Source organism: Leucopleurus acutus (assembly GCF_964270905.1).
Source record: "Leucopleurus acutus genome assembly, chromosome: 20".
Lineage (NCBI taxonomy): Eukaryota > Metazoa > Chordata > Mammalia > Artiodactyla > Delphinidae > Leucopleurus > Leucopleurus acutus.
This window is the reverse complement of record NC_139162.1, coordinates 3,542,299-3,560,184: the sequence shown is the minus strand read 5'-3', so window position 1 is coordinate 3,560,184 and position 17,886 is coordinate 3,542,299. Positions and strand designations below refer to the sequence as shown.

The window sequence follows — 17,886 nt, the reverse complement described above, 5'->3', positions numbered from 1 at the left end:
TTCAAGTCTGCTTTGGCGTGTGGGCGTGAGCCGGCCCCACACACCCACACCCAGCGTGTCACCCAGATGAGGCGAGCGCCCGGGAGCATCCATGCCCCTGGCTGTCTTGGCCCGGCCGCGGGGAGGCCCTTGGAGGGTGGTGCACGTCTCCTCCGGGAGGACGGGCAGCAGGGAGGGACTGAGCCTGGCGCGGAGATCCCGCCGTGACAGCCTTTCTCCCCCACAGAGAAGCTGAAGGACGCGGGCCTGCAGGCACCCAAGCCCGTGCAGCACCCCCTGCACCCGGCGGCCGCCCCGCACCACCCCGTGCCCGGCCTCCTCTCCACCCACGGCCTCTTCTCTCTGCCGGGCAGCAGTGCGGCCACGGCCCTGCTCCTCCAGCGCACCAACGAGGAGGAGAAGTGGCTGGCGCGGCAGCGGCGGCTGCGGCAGGAGAAGGAGGACCGCCAGTCGCAGGTGTCTGAGTTCCGGCAGCAGGTGCTGGAGCAGCACCTGGACCTGGGCCGGCCGCCGGCACCCGCGGACGCGGAGCACAGGCCTGAGAGTGCCAGGTGGGCCCGGGGATGGGGGCGGCGTCTGCACGAGGGAGCCTGCGTGTTGTCACTTGTCTAACCCCCGCTTTGGCCTGGAGGAGGGAGCGGTGAGGAGGGAAGGCGTTGCTCAGGGGCGTCCATCCCCGAGTAACCTGTGTCTACAGCCTCGGCCCAGCTGCTTCCCAGCAGCGACGCTCGCGGCGCCTGAAGGAGGGCTACGGAGAATCTTCATTCAATAATTATGTCCTTTCCATCTCCCTCTGCCCAAACTTTTTTTTTAATGAGGAGGGGGACTCCCTTTAATTTTTAATCAAACAAAAAATTAATTTTAGTGCTTTTGTAATTTTAAAAAATACCCGTTTTTCCAGCCCTGTTCTAAAAAATTTCCAAGAGGCCTTTGCACCTGTCTCTGGGACCCCTGGCTGCCGACACCTGCCTTGTGAGCTGGGCTCCTTCTTCTTACAGCTGCCCGTGGGGCCTCGCTGCTCCCCGTCTGCTGATCTGGCTGTCACCTTGTGTCCCCCACCCCACCTTCCCTCCCTCCAGGGCTCACTCTGAAGGGCCGGGCTGAGACCCACACCAGAGTTGGTGGCGAGAGCCTGGCCAGGCCTGGGGCTCACTGGACCCCGCTCGCCTTCTCCGGGCCCATCTCCCTCAGCTTTGCACAAAGGAGCTTGGGTGGGAGGATTTCTGAGCCTCTTGCCAGCCCCTGATGTCCATGGTGCTGGGTTTCTGGGTCGGAGGCGTTGTAAATGTCCACTTGTTCCCTCCCTCTTTCTCCAGCTTCTCGCTGACTGGTGGGTTTTTTTCTGTGTCCTGGGCATGGCTGGCCCGTCCAGCAGTCTGCATCCTGCCTCTGCATCCACTGAGGGGATTCGCTTGCTAATTGGGTGTGACCGGGAGTGCACTGTGGCCAGGCCCCTGCCTGGGTCTCCTACCTCCTCCGGCCTCTGCTCCGCTCAGCGTGGCCACAGCGAGGTCTGTGCTGCAGACGGTCCCTCTGCTTCTCTGGGCCCGTCCGAGGCTATACAGGGGCTATCTCGTCTGCTTCTGGGCTGCCCTCTGTTCCTCTGGTCCCCGTCACACCCAGGGGACTGGGCGAGCAGTCAGCACACGTCCAGCATCTCCTGATAAATTCAGGGCGTGCTGACACCCGAGGGTGGCTTCCTCTGCTTGGGGTTGCAAGATCCCAGCGCAGCTGTCAGGGCCTGTGTGCTGCTGCCCCCAGCGGGGGTGGCCTCTGCCTCGGTCCTCACCTGGCCTCGGTGGTCCCCACAGCAGCGCAAACCTGATGGTCTTTCGGGCCCTTGGGCTCCGGGTTAGAAAACCAGCCTGTGCCTGGCTACAGCACGTGAAATACTGCTTCGCTAACAGGTTTCATTCCTCTGCTGTTTACTTGAGGACTTAGCGCTTCTCGATATGGTTCCCTTTCGTATCCGCCCAGCAGAGGCGCAGTGGCCTTGGTGGCTCTGATTAGCCGGCCCTCTCCTCGGCCAGGCAGGCGGAGCCCTGGGAGACGGCTGCTCACGTGCCTGCCGTGGCCTCTGCCCTTCCCCTTCCGTCCCCTCAGACCTTACCCTCGGTCTCCGTGGCAGCGTGGGGCTTCACTGAAGAAAATAGATAAACTTTGGAGAAACAGCGGCCACGTAGTCCTCTGGAAGGTGAATGTTGTTTTAAATGCACCGAGGAAAGAGGCCCTTAGTTTGGCTTCGGGGCAAAGCTGCGTGTCTGATGGAAGGTCCTCTCCCTCCCTCCCTGTGTGTGAGGGGCGCGCGCTCCGGCAGGTGGCCTGGCTCCCTGGACAGGCCCCGGCCCAGGCCTCGAAGACCCTCTGGGCGTAGCTGCCGGTTGTGAGGGTGCCCACGGAAGCAGGTCTAGGCTGGGTGGGCCCCCGAGGTCGGCCTCTTGCTGCTGTCTGTGAGCACGGAGGGAGAGAGGAGGCCGGGCCCCCTCCGCGTGGCTCGCCTGGAGTTGGGATCGCCCGGGGGTGGGTCTGTTCTCAGCGTGCTCGGAATTCAGGAAGCGGTGGCGCAGGGTGAGCTGCTGTGAGGTCGCTGGTGAGAGACGGGCTCGAGCGGGTCTGGCCGGGCCGGGACTGTCTCTGCCCTAGACCCGCAGAGCCCATGTCAGGCTCCCTGTTCTCTCCAAAGCGGGCCTGCACACACCTGCCGCGAGCTGTCCACAGAGAAGGCGGCGGAGCGGAAGGCCCGTCCTCCCTCCAGCCCTGGGACGTGGCCCAGAGGAGGCCTCCTGCTCGCCCCTCCAGCTCTGGCCGGCTCGGGGCTCCCGGCAGGCGGCCTGGGGGCCAGGGTGCTGGCGCGCCTGGGCCCTCGCGGCTGACGGCTGCTTCCGCTCCCTTCGCAGGCCGGGACCAAACCGTCACGAGCCGGGAGGCCGCGACCCCCCGCAGCACTTTGGCGGCCCCCCGCCCCTCATCTCACCCAAGCCCCAGCACCACTCGGTGCCCACGGCCCTCTGGAACCCGGTGTCCCTGATGGACAGCACGCTGGAGACACGGCGCGCCCCCGAGGGCCACCCTCTGCACGGCCACCCCGCCCCGTCCCCGTTTGAGCCCAGCCGCCAGGCGGCCGTCCCGCTGGTGAAGGTGGAGAGGGTCTACTGCCCCGAGAAGGCGGAGGAGGGACCCCGGAAGCGAGAGGCCGCCCCCCTGGACAAGTACCAGCCGCCGGCCCGCGAGGCAGGGGGCCTGGAGCAGCAGGCCTTCCCCCCTGCGCCCGCGCACTTCCTGGCGGAGCTCGAGCCGTCCACCCAGACCGTCCTGGGCCAGCCCCGGGCCCCGCTCGCCCCGCCGGCCCCCTTCGGGGAGACCCCCGGGCCCCTGAAGCCGGGCTCGCCCTACCGGCCCCCGGCGCCCCGGGGCCCCGACCCCACCTATGTCTACGACGAGTTCTTGCAGCAGCGACGGAGGCTGGTCAGCAAGCTGGACCTGGAGGAGCGCCGGCGGCGGGAGGCCCAGGAGAAAGGTCTTGTCCCTGGCGGCCGCGGCCCTCCCTCCTCCCCCCTTTTCCCTCCCCCCTCTGGCTTTCTGCCCCGGGGTCCAGCAGCTCCAGGGAGCAAGTTCACTGGCTTCTGCCTGACACGTCTGGGAAGACGGCCCTGGGCCCCTCGTCTGTCCTGCCACAGTGCGTGTTATCCCGAAAAGCCAAACTGTAGACTGTCTGTGAAAACAGTTCCACAGACACACACGCTTAATAGGTGATGAACAGAGGCCAGTAAGACGGTCTGAAGTATTAACAGTGCAGCATAAAGGGGAGGAGGCTGTCGAGAGGGTGGCCCAGGGCCCGGCGGGGACTCCTCTCCTGGGGCTGCCGTCCCCGTTGTAGGCGGGTGGGCGGCCTAGGGGGCGGGGGAGGCGGGAGCTCTGGCTGCCTCTCCTTCCTGCTCCTGCACAGGGTGGGGTGGGACTCAGCCAGCGGCACCCTGGGTTCCCCAAAGAGCTACGGAGAACAGGCGAGCAGGCCCAGGGCAAGCATGGCTGTCCCCTACCTTCAACCCCTGTCAGACCAGGAGGGATCAGGGGTCCAGACCAGTTTCTTCTGCATGGTGTTAAATTCAGCCTCTTAGCCGGAAGCGGGGGCCAAGGCCGAGCGAGTGTTGGTTGGTCTGCGTTGTTGGTCTAGGCTAAATGTAGAGCCCCAGAAAGATTCTTCTGCTCCACTCACCTTGTGAGAAGGCGGGGGGAGAGCCCCGGTGCCCTCGGGTGCAGGGGTTCTGTTCTCTGCACAGCAGTTTGCATGTATGCTCTATACCTTTGAGGGGACGGGGACCTGAGCGTGCCTGTCCCCTCCCGAGCAGGAGGGAGTGGATGTGCACAGACAGCCTTGGGCTGCCGTGGACGTGGCCCCGGGCCTGTGTGATGAACGGTCCCCTGCTGGGGGATCGGTGCTGGCCAGGAGACCGCGTGGTCACTTGGGCTCTGTGGATCCAAGGGAAGCCTGGTGCCTGCTTTCTGCCCCCCACCTGCCAGCCCTGAGAAGCCAGCCCTAGGACTAGGGGTTAATGCACGTTTCCAGGGTGAAAGGAATCCGCCTTTGGGGGTGCTCAAAGGGCGGTAGGGCCTGGCCTGCCAGGTGGAGTGCCCTGTGTGTGTTCACTGGCGAGTCGAGGCTCCCTGCCCAGCTGAATAGGTCCGTTCCACCTCCAGGATACTACTACGACCTGGACGACTCCTACGATGAGAGTGACGAGGAGGAGGTTAGGGCCCACCTCCGCTGCGTGGCCGAGCAGCCGCCCCTCAAATTGGACACGTCCTCCGAGGTATCTGGGGCGCGTCGCTGCGGGCAGGCATGGGGCTGGGCTGCTGGCACTCACCTCGGTGCCTGCCTCTGGGCTTTCCCACGCTTGTTGGGACGCCGTCAGGGCCCTCCTCCTCCCAGGCCCGGCGCGGAGTGGCCACAGCACAAGAGCTTCGAGGACCCCAGGAGGGGCCCCTGGGTCAGTGGAAGCACGCCACCGCCGGTGGTTTCAAACTCATTTGTTTTCTTTCCCAATCTAGAAGCTAGAGTTTTTGCAACTTTTTGGCTTGACCACCCAACAGCAGAAGGAGGAATTGCTGACCCAGAAGCGGAGGAAGCGGCGGCGGATGCTGAGAGAAAGAAGCCCGTCGCCCCCGACGGTTCAGAGCAAGCGGCAGACGCCTTCGCCGAGACTGGCGCTGTCCACCCGCTACAGCCCCGACGAGATGAACAGCAGCCCCAACTTCGAGGAGAAGAGGAAGTTCCTGACCATCTTCAACCTGACCCACATCAGCACTGAGAAGAGGAAAGGTGAGGCCTGGGTGGGGCGGGGCCTCGCCAGGAGGGCTGAGGGTCTCTGAGGAAGGAGGCGGGGCCGCGGGCTCCTGGCGGCGTCCTGGGGCTCCCCTCTGCTCTCGCAGACTTGCCTCGCTGTCTCCGCTGTCAGGCTTCTCTCTCCGTCGGAAACTTGCGCGGCCCCCTTCAAAGCCTGTGTGTTCTTGTCTCACCCCGGGTGGAACTGAAGGCGCGCTGGTGTCCTGCGTGCGGCCCACCGTGAGCTGGTGCCTGCTCTTGGCCCCCGCCAGGTCTCCCAGCGCGTTCAGCCCGCCCTGCGCGTGGGTGGGCGTGCGCCTCCCCGAGTAAGGTGCTCAGGCTTCTTGGTACGGGCGTTTTCTCTTGGCTGCTCTCGTGGCCGCTGGGCAGACCTGACACCCACTGAGTGGACAGTTTGCCCTGAGAGATGCTTCCAGATCGCTCTGGCCACCAAGGGCCATGTCGGGGCTGACTCTTGGGCTGGAGCCCGTGGTGCGGTCTGAGCACTTTCTGGGGCACCTGCTGCCTTGGTCTGCCGCTCACGCTCGCTCAGTGCCAGGATGGTGGCGCAGGTGAAAACTAGGCCTTCCTGGGGTGCACACCCCCACGTTGCCCTTGCTGGCACTCACTCACCTCTTTCCAGAAGGAAGAGGAGAGCAGAAGTGCTTCTTGGTCATCTAGTTACTTTCACTTATTTCGGTAGCGGGGGCGTAGCATTCAGTTACTGTGTTGAACCAGTGAGCTGGCGTTCTTGCTTTCTCTTGAAGGGGCAGTGACACGATTACCAGGGCAAATCCCTGCGAACGCGCATAGTTTTGTTTGTAAAGAGAATCTTTGTGCCTGGCTTAATTCCTGGAGGAAGCCGCTGGCGATGTGGCCACTTAAGTTTCAGTCCGCGAGAGGCCCCTGAACTGCGTCGGGAATCTGTGGCATCAGATGTCACCGGGTCAGTGTCCCTTTTCCCTAAACGGCAGCCGTCATGGGATTCGCACTCGCGTGGCAGGCGGCGGGGAGGAGACTGTGTCAGGAAGCAGCCTGTGCTTCCCAGGGTTCTGTGGGGCTCTTCGGGGTTGCTTCCTGTGTCGGAGCCAACTTTTTTCTCTTTTAAATAAGAATTCGTTCCCAGAAGCTCGCAGGTACCAGTCATTCACTGCACACACACAGCTGTTCTCGGACACACCTGAAATGTCATGTAGTAAAAGCTGAGAGGAATCTGGGCTCGCTGTAAAGTGCAGTTTCTTCCTCTAAACCTAGCCTGTCCCCGTGGCTTCGTGTTTCTCGTTCTAAAGGACTCGCGCCTGCCGGTCGCGGCCTGGGCTTGGACTCCTGCTCTCCTTCCCTCCCAGGAGTGACACGATCCTCTTGTTAATCTCGGGCTGCTTTTCTCATAGACAAAGAGAGGCTTGTTGAGCTGCTCCAGGCCATGAAGCAGAGGGCGCTGTCAGCAGCGGTGGCAGACCCGCTCAGGAACTCTCCGAGGGACAGTCCTGCTGGGTCCCTGAGCGGTAAGGCCAGCCCCATCCGCCACCGCCCGGGACTGTCCCGGGGGCTGCCCAGGGTCAGAGGCCACCACCCCAGGTCGTCTTCCTCCTGGACACAGCGTGTGCTGCTTTCTCTCCATCTCTCTCTCAAGCTTCCTGCGTGGTGGGAAGGATCTCCGCGGCCGCAGCGCGAGCCTTGGCAGTCGGGGCTCTGAGGGTGCAGGGGGAGGGTCCCGCTGCGGCAGACTGTGCCCAGTGGTCGGCGTGGCTCTGGCCGCCGCCGTCCGTCCGCCCAGCGGTGGCCCGGGTCTCAGCGCCTGCTGCTTGGGCTCTGTGCTCCCGTCCATCCGCCCTCCGCCCTCCTCCCGGCGTCTTTGTCTCGCTTTTTCTGCCTTGCAGGCCCCTCCAGTACCTGCTTTCACACCTTCTGTCTCTCTCTTTTTGTGGCTCTGACTCTCCTGCACTGTCCTGCTGACGGAGCAGGAAATCTTGTTGGTCTGGCCCTGTTCTCAGCTCTTAACTGGATCTTTCCGGTCGGGTCGGGCTACGTAACTTCCTGCCTTTTGGATGACTGGAAGTGACTTGCTTCTCCTTCAGATTCTTCTTCTGCCTCTCAGATGCCCTCCTGGGGCACCTCTCAAGGATGGCCTTGCTGCTAAACACACCCCGTCTCAGACCACACAATGCACACTGACCTTTAATTAAATGGCTCCGGAGTCCGGGTCCTTTGTCCTAGGTCTTCATTCAGTGTAAGCTCTAGACATCAGGGTTGGCCCGTTCCCATTTGCAGGTCTTAACGTGTTCCTCACTTTCTGTCTCTAAAAGAACCAGCCACGCAGCAAGCCTCTCTGGATACGGAGAAGCCTGTGGGTATCACTGCTTCCTTGTCTGACACCCAGAAGGCCACGGAGCCTGGGAGACTGGAACAGCTCCGGCCCCAGGAGCGAGTCCCGGAGCCAGCCCCCGCCAGCGGCGAGAAAGCCAGGCCGAGCGAGACCCCTGGGGGCAGGAAGAGCCTGAGCATGCTCCACTACATCCGGGGCCCCGCGCCCAAGGACATCCCCGTGCCGCTGTCCCACGGCATCAACGGGAAGAGCAAGCCGTGGGAGCCCTTCGTGGCGGAAGAGTTCGCGCATCAGTTCCACGAGTCCGTCCTGCAGTCCACCCAGAAAGCCCTGCAGAAGCACAGAGGTAACGGGGCCGCCTGGCTTTGTTGAGGAGCGCCGCTCGGGGTGTGTGAGGCACCTGGCGGTACAGGCGGGCTTTGCCTCTGCGGGTCCAGGGTGGGGCCTGAGAGCACACCGCTTGGAGCGGGTGCCCGGGTGCTGCTGCTTCGTGGTCCACACGTCAGGGAAGCTTAGCAAGAGAGGCCGTCTGCATTTAATAAGGCCCTTCGAGGAGCCTTTTCAGCAAAAACAGGATCCATGCCTTCTACAGCTGAATGACTTCCCAGCTTCCCCTACAGACTCACCTGGAAAGCTCCCTGTCCTTTGATAACTAGACCCAGCGAGCACTTTGTGTGACACACTGGTTGCTCCAGCCCCATGTGTGAGCCCCCAGATTCATGCCCCTTGGACATTTTGGTGGGAATCACTGCAGGTCAGAGAATAGGGGTCAGTACATTTCATTCCCCTTGATTAGAAAAGAATCCTCAGTGATTAAATCACTACTGAGTGTAAAATAAATTTCTGTACGCTCCAGTAGCCAGAAGAAAGTATAAAAGAAATTTTACTCCTGCAACCTAGAAGAGCTGACTATTAGACATACAGCTCTGACGTCAGTATCCTTCAGGTAAATTACTGCTGTCAGCAGAGATGAAATGATACTCAAAGCAAAGGGCAGTGGTTTTCGCAGTGACCTTTGAAAACAACTCTCCAAGGCAGGAGGAGCGCTTTATGGGAAGTTTGAAGTTTGATGTGAATTTACTTGAACCGTATTTTTCCAGAAGGAAACGTTTTGACTGTGTGACTAGATCAAACCCCTCTGTGCCGCCCCCCCCCACCCCCCCCCCCCCGGCTAAGACACACCCACAGAGGCTTTTCGGTGGCCTGAGGACACATTTTTCCTGCCTCATTTCAACCATTCCCTGATGTTACACCTGTTTTGTCCGGACTTTAAAGTCACCCAGCCCCTGACAGTTTGGGCCGTACCGGTCCACTGACTGCCCGAGGCTGCTGTCCACGCGGGGAGGACCTTTGCGCCTGTTAGACCACCAGCAGCAGGGCCACAAGGCAGAGCGGACCTTGTCTACACAGGCCCCCGCCAGTTAGCAGCCTCCTGGTAGCCGGCAGGGCACGGGGTGTGTTCAGGGACTGGAGCGCCTGCATTTCCTGACGAGCAGGGGCAGATACTTACTGAGGGCCCACTGTAGACCAAGCTCAAACCCACAGTTTCACAGAACACGACGTCCGAAGCTCAGGGCCTAACACAGCTGAGCTCGTACCCGTGGTGCGATTAACTGAATCTAGGCCTGCTGCTGTCTTATTTATTTATGGCTGCACTGGGTCTTCGTTGCTGCACACGGGCTTTCTCTAGTTGCGGCGTGTGGGGGCCACTCTTCGTTGCGGTGCGCGGGCTTGTCATTGCAGTGGGTTCTCTTGTTGCAGGGCACGGGCTCTAGGCGTGCGGGCTCAGTAGTTGTGGCTTGTGGGCTGTAGGGCGCAGGCTCAGTAGTTGTGGCGCACGGGCTTAGTTGCTCTGCCTGCTGCCGTCTTTACGGCTCTTTTCAGCCCTCCTGATGGTGCCGTCTTCGGTCTCCGAAGGGCACAGGCCTCACCATGCTTCGTCTTGTGCGCGGTGAGACCTCAGTCACGCTGACTCCATCGCCTGCCCCCAGCACAGGTCCCCATGGGCCCTGTGATGAGCCGTCTTCTCTTCCCCAGGAAGCGCAGCTGCGCTGTGTGCAGAGCAGAACCACAGCATCGACACCTCTGTCCACTACAACATCCCCGAGCTGCGGTCCTCCAGCCGGCTGCCTCTGCCCCAGCGTGACGGGCAGCAGGAGCCCCCCGCCGGGAGGAAGGGCCCCCTGGCACAGGAGGTGGACCCGGACTCAGAGGAGGAGGAGGACGACGATGGAGAGGACGACGATGAGGACCCCCCGAAGCGCAAGTGGCATGGGATCGAGGCCATCTTTGAAGCTTACCAGGAACACGTAGAAGGTACGCAGGGGGAGCGGGAGGCAGGCCCAGGCGAGGGGCCCGGGAAAGGCAGGGAAGGAAAGCGTAACAGGCCAGTCAGCACCAGATTTTGTCGCCGGGCTGGGGACTAGGTCATGGCACTAGCTCTCAGGGTTCTCAGGGTCCCTGGGCCACAACTGGGCAGAAACACCGGAAGGTACGCTCCGTCAGCCGTTTCACCTATTTCCAGAACCGTTCCTCGGGCTTCCGTGGGTGCCCGGGCTGGCTTACAGGGGCAGTTCCTCACGGACAAACGTGAGGCCATCCTCACTGGAGGAATTTAGGCACCAGGCACCCGTCCCCACTCAGCATGACAGCGCAAACCTGGGCCTGCTCGCCCTCTGCTGTCTTCCATTGCTCTTCTAAACACTGTATCAGTGTTTCTAACACTGTATCTAAACACTTCTAAACACTGTATCAGTCCTGACGCTTGTGGCTACGTCCGGGGGTCCTGGAAAGTGCAAAGTTGCTTCATTTAGCCGAGCCCCACATGGCCAGGCTGCTCAAGTGTGCAGCATCTGGGCGACGTGGTGGTGTCCCCCACATGCTCGGTGGTCCTCCTGGGCTAGAGCTTTGTACAGGAGGCGAACCCTTGTTGGCCACCAGCATGTCAAAACCCAGGCCAGTGCCAACCCCAGATTCTGTTTATTACCATATCATACAGGAGTCTTAATTTTTATCATGAATATCATGATCCTTTCAAATATTTTAAAACACGCCAAGCACAATCAAAAGGAATGCCAGTGTCAACTCCTACATTTTATTTACTTTTTATTGACGTGTATAGTTGATTTACAGTGTTGTGTTATTTTCAGGTGTGTAGCAGGGATTTGGTTACACATTCAGTTCTTTTCCATTATGGGTTTATCACAGGACATTGAATATAGTCCCTGTGCTATATATAGTAGGACCTTGTTGTTTACCCTATTTTATGTATAGTATCAACTCCTACGTTGTTTCCTTTTCTCCTTCAAATGAAACCCTCGTTTTGGATTTATTAAGTTCATATATATCCGGAAGGATATGTGTTAACAGCATTCCTTTTTATTTTAACACAGTGAAACGTATCCATCTTTTCTGGGTTTATTTTTTGGTGCCTTGTTGGAATTCCTTCCCTACCCCACGGACATGGTAACAAATGCATTTCCTTCTAAGTCTTCAAGTTCTGCTTTTCTTATGCGTAGAATGCATTCATTTCTGTGGATGGAGTAAGGTAGACGTGTAACCCTTCTTCCCCACCCAGACAACCAGTTATCCTGGAGGTTTATGGGGTACCCTCTTCCCCATGGGGTGTGCTCCTGGCAGGCAGTGTACCCCCCACGTGCCCAGGCCCGTCTCTGGGGGGGCTCTCCTGGCCTGTCCCTGTGTCACTGCCGTAGCTTTGCAGCTCCCCATTGTCTGGAGTAACTCACCCTGACTTCTGACAGCTCAGCTGTTCTTGGCCCTTGGCTTTCCCTGGTGAATTTTAGGATCGCCTTTTTTGTTCCACCCAAAAAAACTCTTAGATTTCCAGGTACACTGAATTGATAGAGTTGGGGAAAATGGCCATCTTTGATGGCGATGTTATCCCACCTATGAATATGGCGTTACATCATTTTTGCTCCGTGAGCGGCTGACTTTCCTTTTATTATTAGATCTAACTGTAGGTATCAGTTGTCACTGGGGATGTTTGTCGTGCCTTATTCCTTCGATGATCATAGATGATCAGGCCTGCCAATAAAAAGTTTCATTCTTTCCTTTATGAATTTTGTATACATTTCCTTTTTCTTGTCATGCTGCATCGCCTAGGATCATTTGTAGACTGTTGAACAGGGACACCCGTGGGGCTCTTTTCTGTGAAACTTTACAAGCGCTCCAGTAAGTTGCTGCTGAGTTTTCTGGTGTGTGGTTGTTGAAAGTCAACTAATGCATTTTGTAGATTTACTGAGATGACAACCTTGTTTTTCACCTCTTGATGTTTTCTGATGTTGCTTGTTTACTCCTTGCTGAATTTGATTTGGTAGTACTTCTAAGATTTTTAATTTATATTCTTAATTGGTATTAGATTGATTTTATTGTACTTTACCCTGCTATCATGATTGTTCTAGCTTCTATAAAATCAGTCAGGTAGCCTTCCCTGGCTTCCACTCTCTGAAACACTTCATGTAAAGGAGGGATTTCTTTTTTTTTTTTTTTTTTTATTGGAGTAGAGTTGATTTACAGTGTGTTAGTTTCGTGCCCAGGAGTGGGATTGCTGGATCTTATGGTAATTCTTTTTTTAGTTTTCTGAGGATCCTCCGTACTCTTGTCCATCGTGGCTGCACCAGCTTATACAGGAGGGTTCCCTTTTCTCCACACCCTCTCCAGCATTTATTGTTTGTAGATTTTTTGATGATGGCCATTCTGACCAGCGTGAGGTGGTACCTCGTTGTAGTTTTGATTTGCATTTCTCTAATAATTAGTGATGTTGAGCATCTTCTCGTGTGCTTTTTGGCCATCTCTATGTCTTCTCTGGAGAAATGTCTGTTTAGCTCTTCTGCCCTTTTTTTTTTATTGGGTCTTTTTTTTGATATTGAGCTGCAGGAGCTGTTTGTATATTTTGGAGACCAATCCCTTGTGGGTCTGATTATTGCAAATATATTCTCCCGCTCTGTGCGCTGTCTTGTCATTTTGTGTATAGTTTCCACTGCTGTGTAAAACCTTTGAGTTTTAAATTCAGTCCCATTTGTTTTTTATTTTCATTACTCTAGGAGGTGGATCAAAAAAGATCTTGCTGTAGTTTATGTCAGAGAGTTCTGTTTTCCTCTGAGAGTGTTATGGTATCTGGTCTTACATTTAGGTCTTAAACTCAAAATGGATTAATTTTTTTTGTGTCAGGGAGTGTTCTAAATTTCATTCTTTCACATGTAGCTGTCCACTTCTTATTGAAGAGACTGTTAAAGCAGGGATTTGTTCTTGATGGTTTGAAGTCACTCTCCTGTTAAAACCAGGCTCAGTATCTTTTGGAAAGGCAGAGATTTTACTTTAAAACTATAAATTTTTAACAGCTTAAAAGTTTTCATATCTAACTCTTACCTTTCTTTTTGAAAAATGCATTTTAAGGCTATACATTTATCCTTAATTACTTCCTAACCCGTATCCCTTAAAACTGCCTTTCAATGCTAGCTAGATCCTTGGTTCTCATTCCACTGGGTTGGATTTACTTTAGTGATACTTAATGTACTTACCAGCATGATGGAAGGGCTGGGAGCAGTGTGGTCCGAAGGAGAGGACTTTGCTGGCGGCTCTAGAGAGAGGGGAACACTCGCCAGGCCTGTGGCCCCTGCATACAGGAAATGTGTCAGCATCACTTGTCTTTTCAGAGCAAAATCTAGAGCGGCAGGTGTTACAGACGCAGTGCAGGCGGCTGGAGGCCCAGCACTACAGCCTCAGTCTCACGGCCGAGCAGCTCTCCCACAGCATGGCGGTGAGTCCCAGGGCACCACACGTGGGGGAAAGGAATGAAAATCGGCTCCTGGGGGGGTTTTCTTAAACACATAATGCTTATTTTTGTTCAGCCTTTCGAGTCTGGGTTCAAGAGCACCCATACAGACAAGTTTTGAAGGGAAATTGTGCCCTTGAGAGATGAAAACAGTCTCGGCCTAAGGAGGGAAGCGTCATTCATTTGCAGACTATTGATCCTGGAAGGGTGACGATGCTGTGTATATATATTGCCTGTGTCAAGCCTCCCCCTCCTGTGATTTGCTCAGGAAGATGGAGGGAGGAAAGCTCTTGAAGCGCTAGTCGGACTCCCCCCGCAGCCAGGCTCAGCCCTGCTGCGGCTGTGCTTCCTCCCGTCCCCGGGATGGGGGCTTGTCTCAGATCGGGTCTTATGTCTTGGCCAGTCCTGAAGCAGCAGGACGTAAGTTTTATAGCGGCAGGACTAATTTTTTCAAATCTCAGCGTTGAAGCTGAGACGGCAGGAGACCCTGTTGCTATGAGCGAGCACAGGTACTGTAAGAATCCGAAACCTCGGGGACGGTCAGAGCTGGTTCTGAGTGCTGAAGGTTGGCCTCCAGCACATTCATGCGTTCCACACACACGTTTCCTTACCGCGTGAAATGAGTGCTTTACGTGAATTTCTCTCTCTCTCTCTCTCTCTCTCCCTCTCTCTCCAGGAGTTGAGGAGCCAGAAACAGAAGATTGTTTCAGAAAGGGAGCGACTCCAGGCAGAACTGGATCACTTACGGAAGTGCCTTGCGTTGCCTGCAATGCATTGGCCTAGAGGTTACTTTAAGGGATATCCTAGGTGACGGTTTCCCTTGCACTAGGCCGAACCTATAGTATAGAAATATTATCTATTTTATTACCTTGAATATTTAATATTTTTCACTGGGAGGTTTGAAGCTTAAAGAAATGAGAATGTGCCACATGCATGAAGCAGAGGATTCCAGGCTCCAGAAGAAAGAACGAACTCGCCTTGACTTCAATGCAATTGAATCGCCTTTGTAATTCAGCGAGCAACCCCTGTAGAACACCCAGTTTTTTCTTTTTAAAGGCAGTTTTACTCTTTCCCCACGTCATGATTTTTTAATCTGAAGATGAAAGGCTCCATTACCAACACTAAAATCCAATCGTTTCTAGCCCCTGGGTGTGTAGGACTGGACCGGACCGTCGGTGTTCTGTCTTGGTTGCCATGTGACTAGGCCTCGAGAACCCAGGTGGTTCTGGCTGCAGGGGGTGGTGGCCGGTCTCAGTCCTCCCCGGGACTGAGACCTACCTTCAGTGGAAGGGAGGTGGGGTGCATTTTTAAGTAAAGGGCTTATTATTTCAGTTACTTTTTCTGCAAAATTTTCTTCAAAGCAACAGGTCCTAGGAGCACACAAAGCAACAGTGCTGAAGCCTTACCCATAAGGCTTTTCCCCAGAAAAGCTCTTACCTTACCTAAAGATAAAAAGCGAATCAACAAACTGAAGGTACCTTTCTATTACTTCACGGGGGAAAATGTACAGAGCTCTGTGTACACATTTATTCACACCCACCAGATTGTTACTGCGGTAGGGGTGTTTTCATACAAACGTAAATTTTTGAGAGGAAAGTCAAAGGTGCTTCAGCCTTGTACTGTGTATATATATTAAAAAAACAAAGTTTTGTATGTTTTTATTACTTTAATTATTGTTATAAAAAAGCCTGCCATTTTTAATATGTGGTTTGGAGGGATTTTTGTTGTTCGTTTTTCTTGTTTGGGGGTTTTGTTTGTTTCTGTTTTGTTTTTCTGGGCAAAAAAAAAAATCCTTGCTTTTTAGTGTTTGTACTGCTGCTGGTCAGGACATTAAGATATTGAAGTGTTTTTAAAAAAATTAAAGAAGAAGAAAAGTAAAGAGCTTACCACTGGCGCCTATGCGATCACTTCATTTTTGAGTTGCACCAGAGTGATGATGTAGAAAGCCATGGTTACGCCTCACTTCCTCTCGCGCCCCGCCCCTGCTCCGGACAGCAGCCAGTTCACCACAGCCCATGCTATGAAGCGAGGAGGGGCGGGCTCCAGTGGGAGCCAGGTGGACGCTGTGTGTGCACCTTCACGCACGCAGGCGCACATGGGCTTCGTTAAGAGCCTTTGAGGAAGGGAGCGGCTGCTGGGACAGGATGCTGAGGTGTCTTACGGCAGTCTGCGCAGGTGCAAAGTAGAAACTGTATAGGGTTTATTTATTTAGATGCAAAGGCTTTGTACCAGCCTGCAAGTAGGGTGAACAATGTCTGCGCAGAACTTCTCTTCTTGGACTGACTTGCTGTGCCAACCACAGGAGCGGCTAGGAACGGGGATGAGGCAGGTTCAGGCAGCGTGAAATCTAGATCAGGAAGGCATCTCTTGCCCAAGTGGGCCTGAACCAGAGGCCAAAGCAGCCAGTAGTGGTGGTTGGTCTGCCCGGGGGAGGGGGGAGGGGGGAGGGGAAAGGGGAAGGGGACCCGAGCATCGCGCCCCGGGCCCCGGGAAGGGCTGGCTGACCTTCAGGAAGTGGCCACGCCCTCGGCCCCAGACCTCAGCTGCGCGGAACAGCTTGCTGGCAGATGGCGTCGTGTCACTTTATCTGTTCCCACACAGTTTGCTCTGTATATCTGCCAAGAATCTTCCAGTTATTAGCAAACTCAGACGAAAAGTGCCGCCAGTGTTAGCAGCAGTCAGCAAGTGCTTTTCTCTCTACAGAAGCGACTTGACGAGAACTAAGGGCTCTTCCGGGGCCTCCTCCCCTGCAAAGACACAGAGCGCCATGTGCCACAGGTGGCGACAGGTGTTTAGAGGGAGCCCCACTGCCAACGATCAGGGCAAAACGTCACTGAATTTCTCTACCTAAAATCTGCTTGCTGGCTCTGAAGGCCTAAGGTTACTACATCTTAACGCTTCCCCCCAGTCCTAACTCCGTAGTAGAAAATGTCTGGATGCCTTGCTCCTCGGCTCTGGTAGGGGTCCTGGCCAAAAAGCAAAGGGATGAGTAGATCTGATAACGTGCACAGCCCCATCCTGTTACCACCTGAGGGGAGCGCCTGTGTCTGCGGCTGTTTTGCTTTTGGGGAGGAGGACGCGGCACACAAGGGACACCTGCCCAGGGGTGCAGCTGTGTCACTGAGCTAGAACTGCCTGCCTCCCCCCTGCCCCGCCTCTGAGCTGCTCCATCACTCTGCTTCCCCATACTCCCACCGACCTGTGAGGGTCTCTGAATATTCTAAGGCTCAAGAAGTAATAGGACAATCAGAATATAAATACAAACCCATAAGGCAACATGAATAAACTAAGAAAAAGGAAACAAAGTGTCTTTTGAAAACAAAAGATTGGGTACTATGTCTCTGCACCACTGAGACATAGTACCCAATCTTGGGGGGTTTTTTGTTCCATTTAGTAATTAGTTTTATAATCTGAAAACACTTATTCTGAAAGAGCATGGTAGCATCAGAGCCTCTTTTCAGTTTGGGCTTAAAAACTGACAGAGAAATACGGAATCCCTGAAGCTTTCTGTTCAGCTGTTTCACACTGAGTTTGAAAGACAAAGTTCAGAAGTGCACCACATTTGCTCTAGAACTGATCATGCAACTTCTGTGTCAGTACTTTTGTGAACAGTCCTTCACGACCTGTGTCTTCCCACGGCACCTGGGAGAGACGGCTGCTGTCTGCCCTCTGAAGGGGGTTTCGCTAAACCCGTGCAGGATGGGATCCCTTCCAAAAGTGAGTCGTGTGGTTCTGCATTTAATCAGATCGTTAGCAACAACCCAGAGCTTTCCCCCAAACTTGGCGCCACACGTAGAAACAAGCCAAACTGATGTGAAATATCGTAATCTTAATCCATTATCTCAGATAAGTGACCAAGATAGGCTCTTCAACAGTGTAGTCTATATTCTAAAGGAAACAAAACACTTAATTGGCATACATGCTCATAGATTATACACCCTCAGGGAAACTCAAAGAATATTAAAAGGAGCCGACACCTTCAGCAAAGTAGCGAAGCATTAAAGTATTCTAACAGGAAGTCTTAAGTTTGTATGTGGGATGGTGTTTCGTCAAGTAGCTCACCATGCTGTCACATCTCCAACATTAGATCGCATACCCCCTTTCCCTCTGGGCCACGGCTTAAAGTGTAGCAAGTTCCAGGGACCTGCCACCAGATGGAGATGGTCAGCACCGCGATGCTGTTCATCGTACAGCGTGGATTAGCCACTTCGCAGCAGCCCTGTCCTCTTCCAAGTAACCACACTATCAACTTTACTACTTGCAGTAGCCTGTCCCCAACCTTCTGATCCAGCGCTTAACCTTAACTCCGTAACTCTACCTTGACCCGAGGAAGACCATGCTAATCAATCAGTCGTGTTACTCTGTATGTACCTATGCTTAACTGCTAGAACAGTCAACCAGTACATGGAAGGAGGAGGAACAGTGCCTCGGTCACTCTGGGGG

General features: G+C 55.2%; 1 protein-coding gene across 1 annotated transcript in view; it reads left to right on the top strand.

Moving 5' to 3' along the window:
• The window catches only part of GSE1 (Gse1 coiled-coil protein), a 106,142-nt gene extending 90,633 nt beyond the window's left edge, over positions 1–15,509 (top strand). Inside the window, exons 8-16 of the mRNA XM_082862380.1 lie at positions 227–551; positions 2,898–3,517; positions 4,699–4,811; positions 5,050–5,320; positions 6,715–6,828; positions 7,630–7,995; positions 9,687–9,965; positions 13,325–13,428; positions 14,120–15,509. Coding sequence (XP_082718506.1) covers positions 227–551; positions 2,898–3,517; positions 4,699–4,811; positions 5,050–5,320; positions 6,715–6,828; positions 7,630–7,995; positions 9,687–9,965; positions 13,325–13,428; positions 14,120–14,254 — 2,327 coding nt within the window. The 3' untranslated portion in view covers positions 14,255–15,509. The remainder of the gene's footprint in view (positions 1–226; positions 552–2,897; positions 3,518–4,698; positions 4,812–5,049; positions 5,321–6,714; positions 6,829–7,629; positions 7,996–9,686; positions 9,966–13,324; positions 13,429–14,119) is intronic.
• The last annotated feature ends 2,377 nt before the right edge of the window (positions 15,510–17,886 follow it).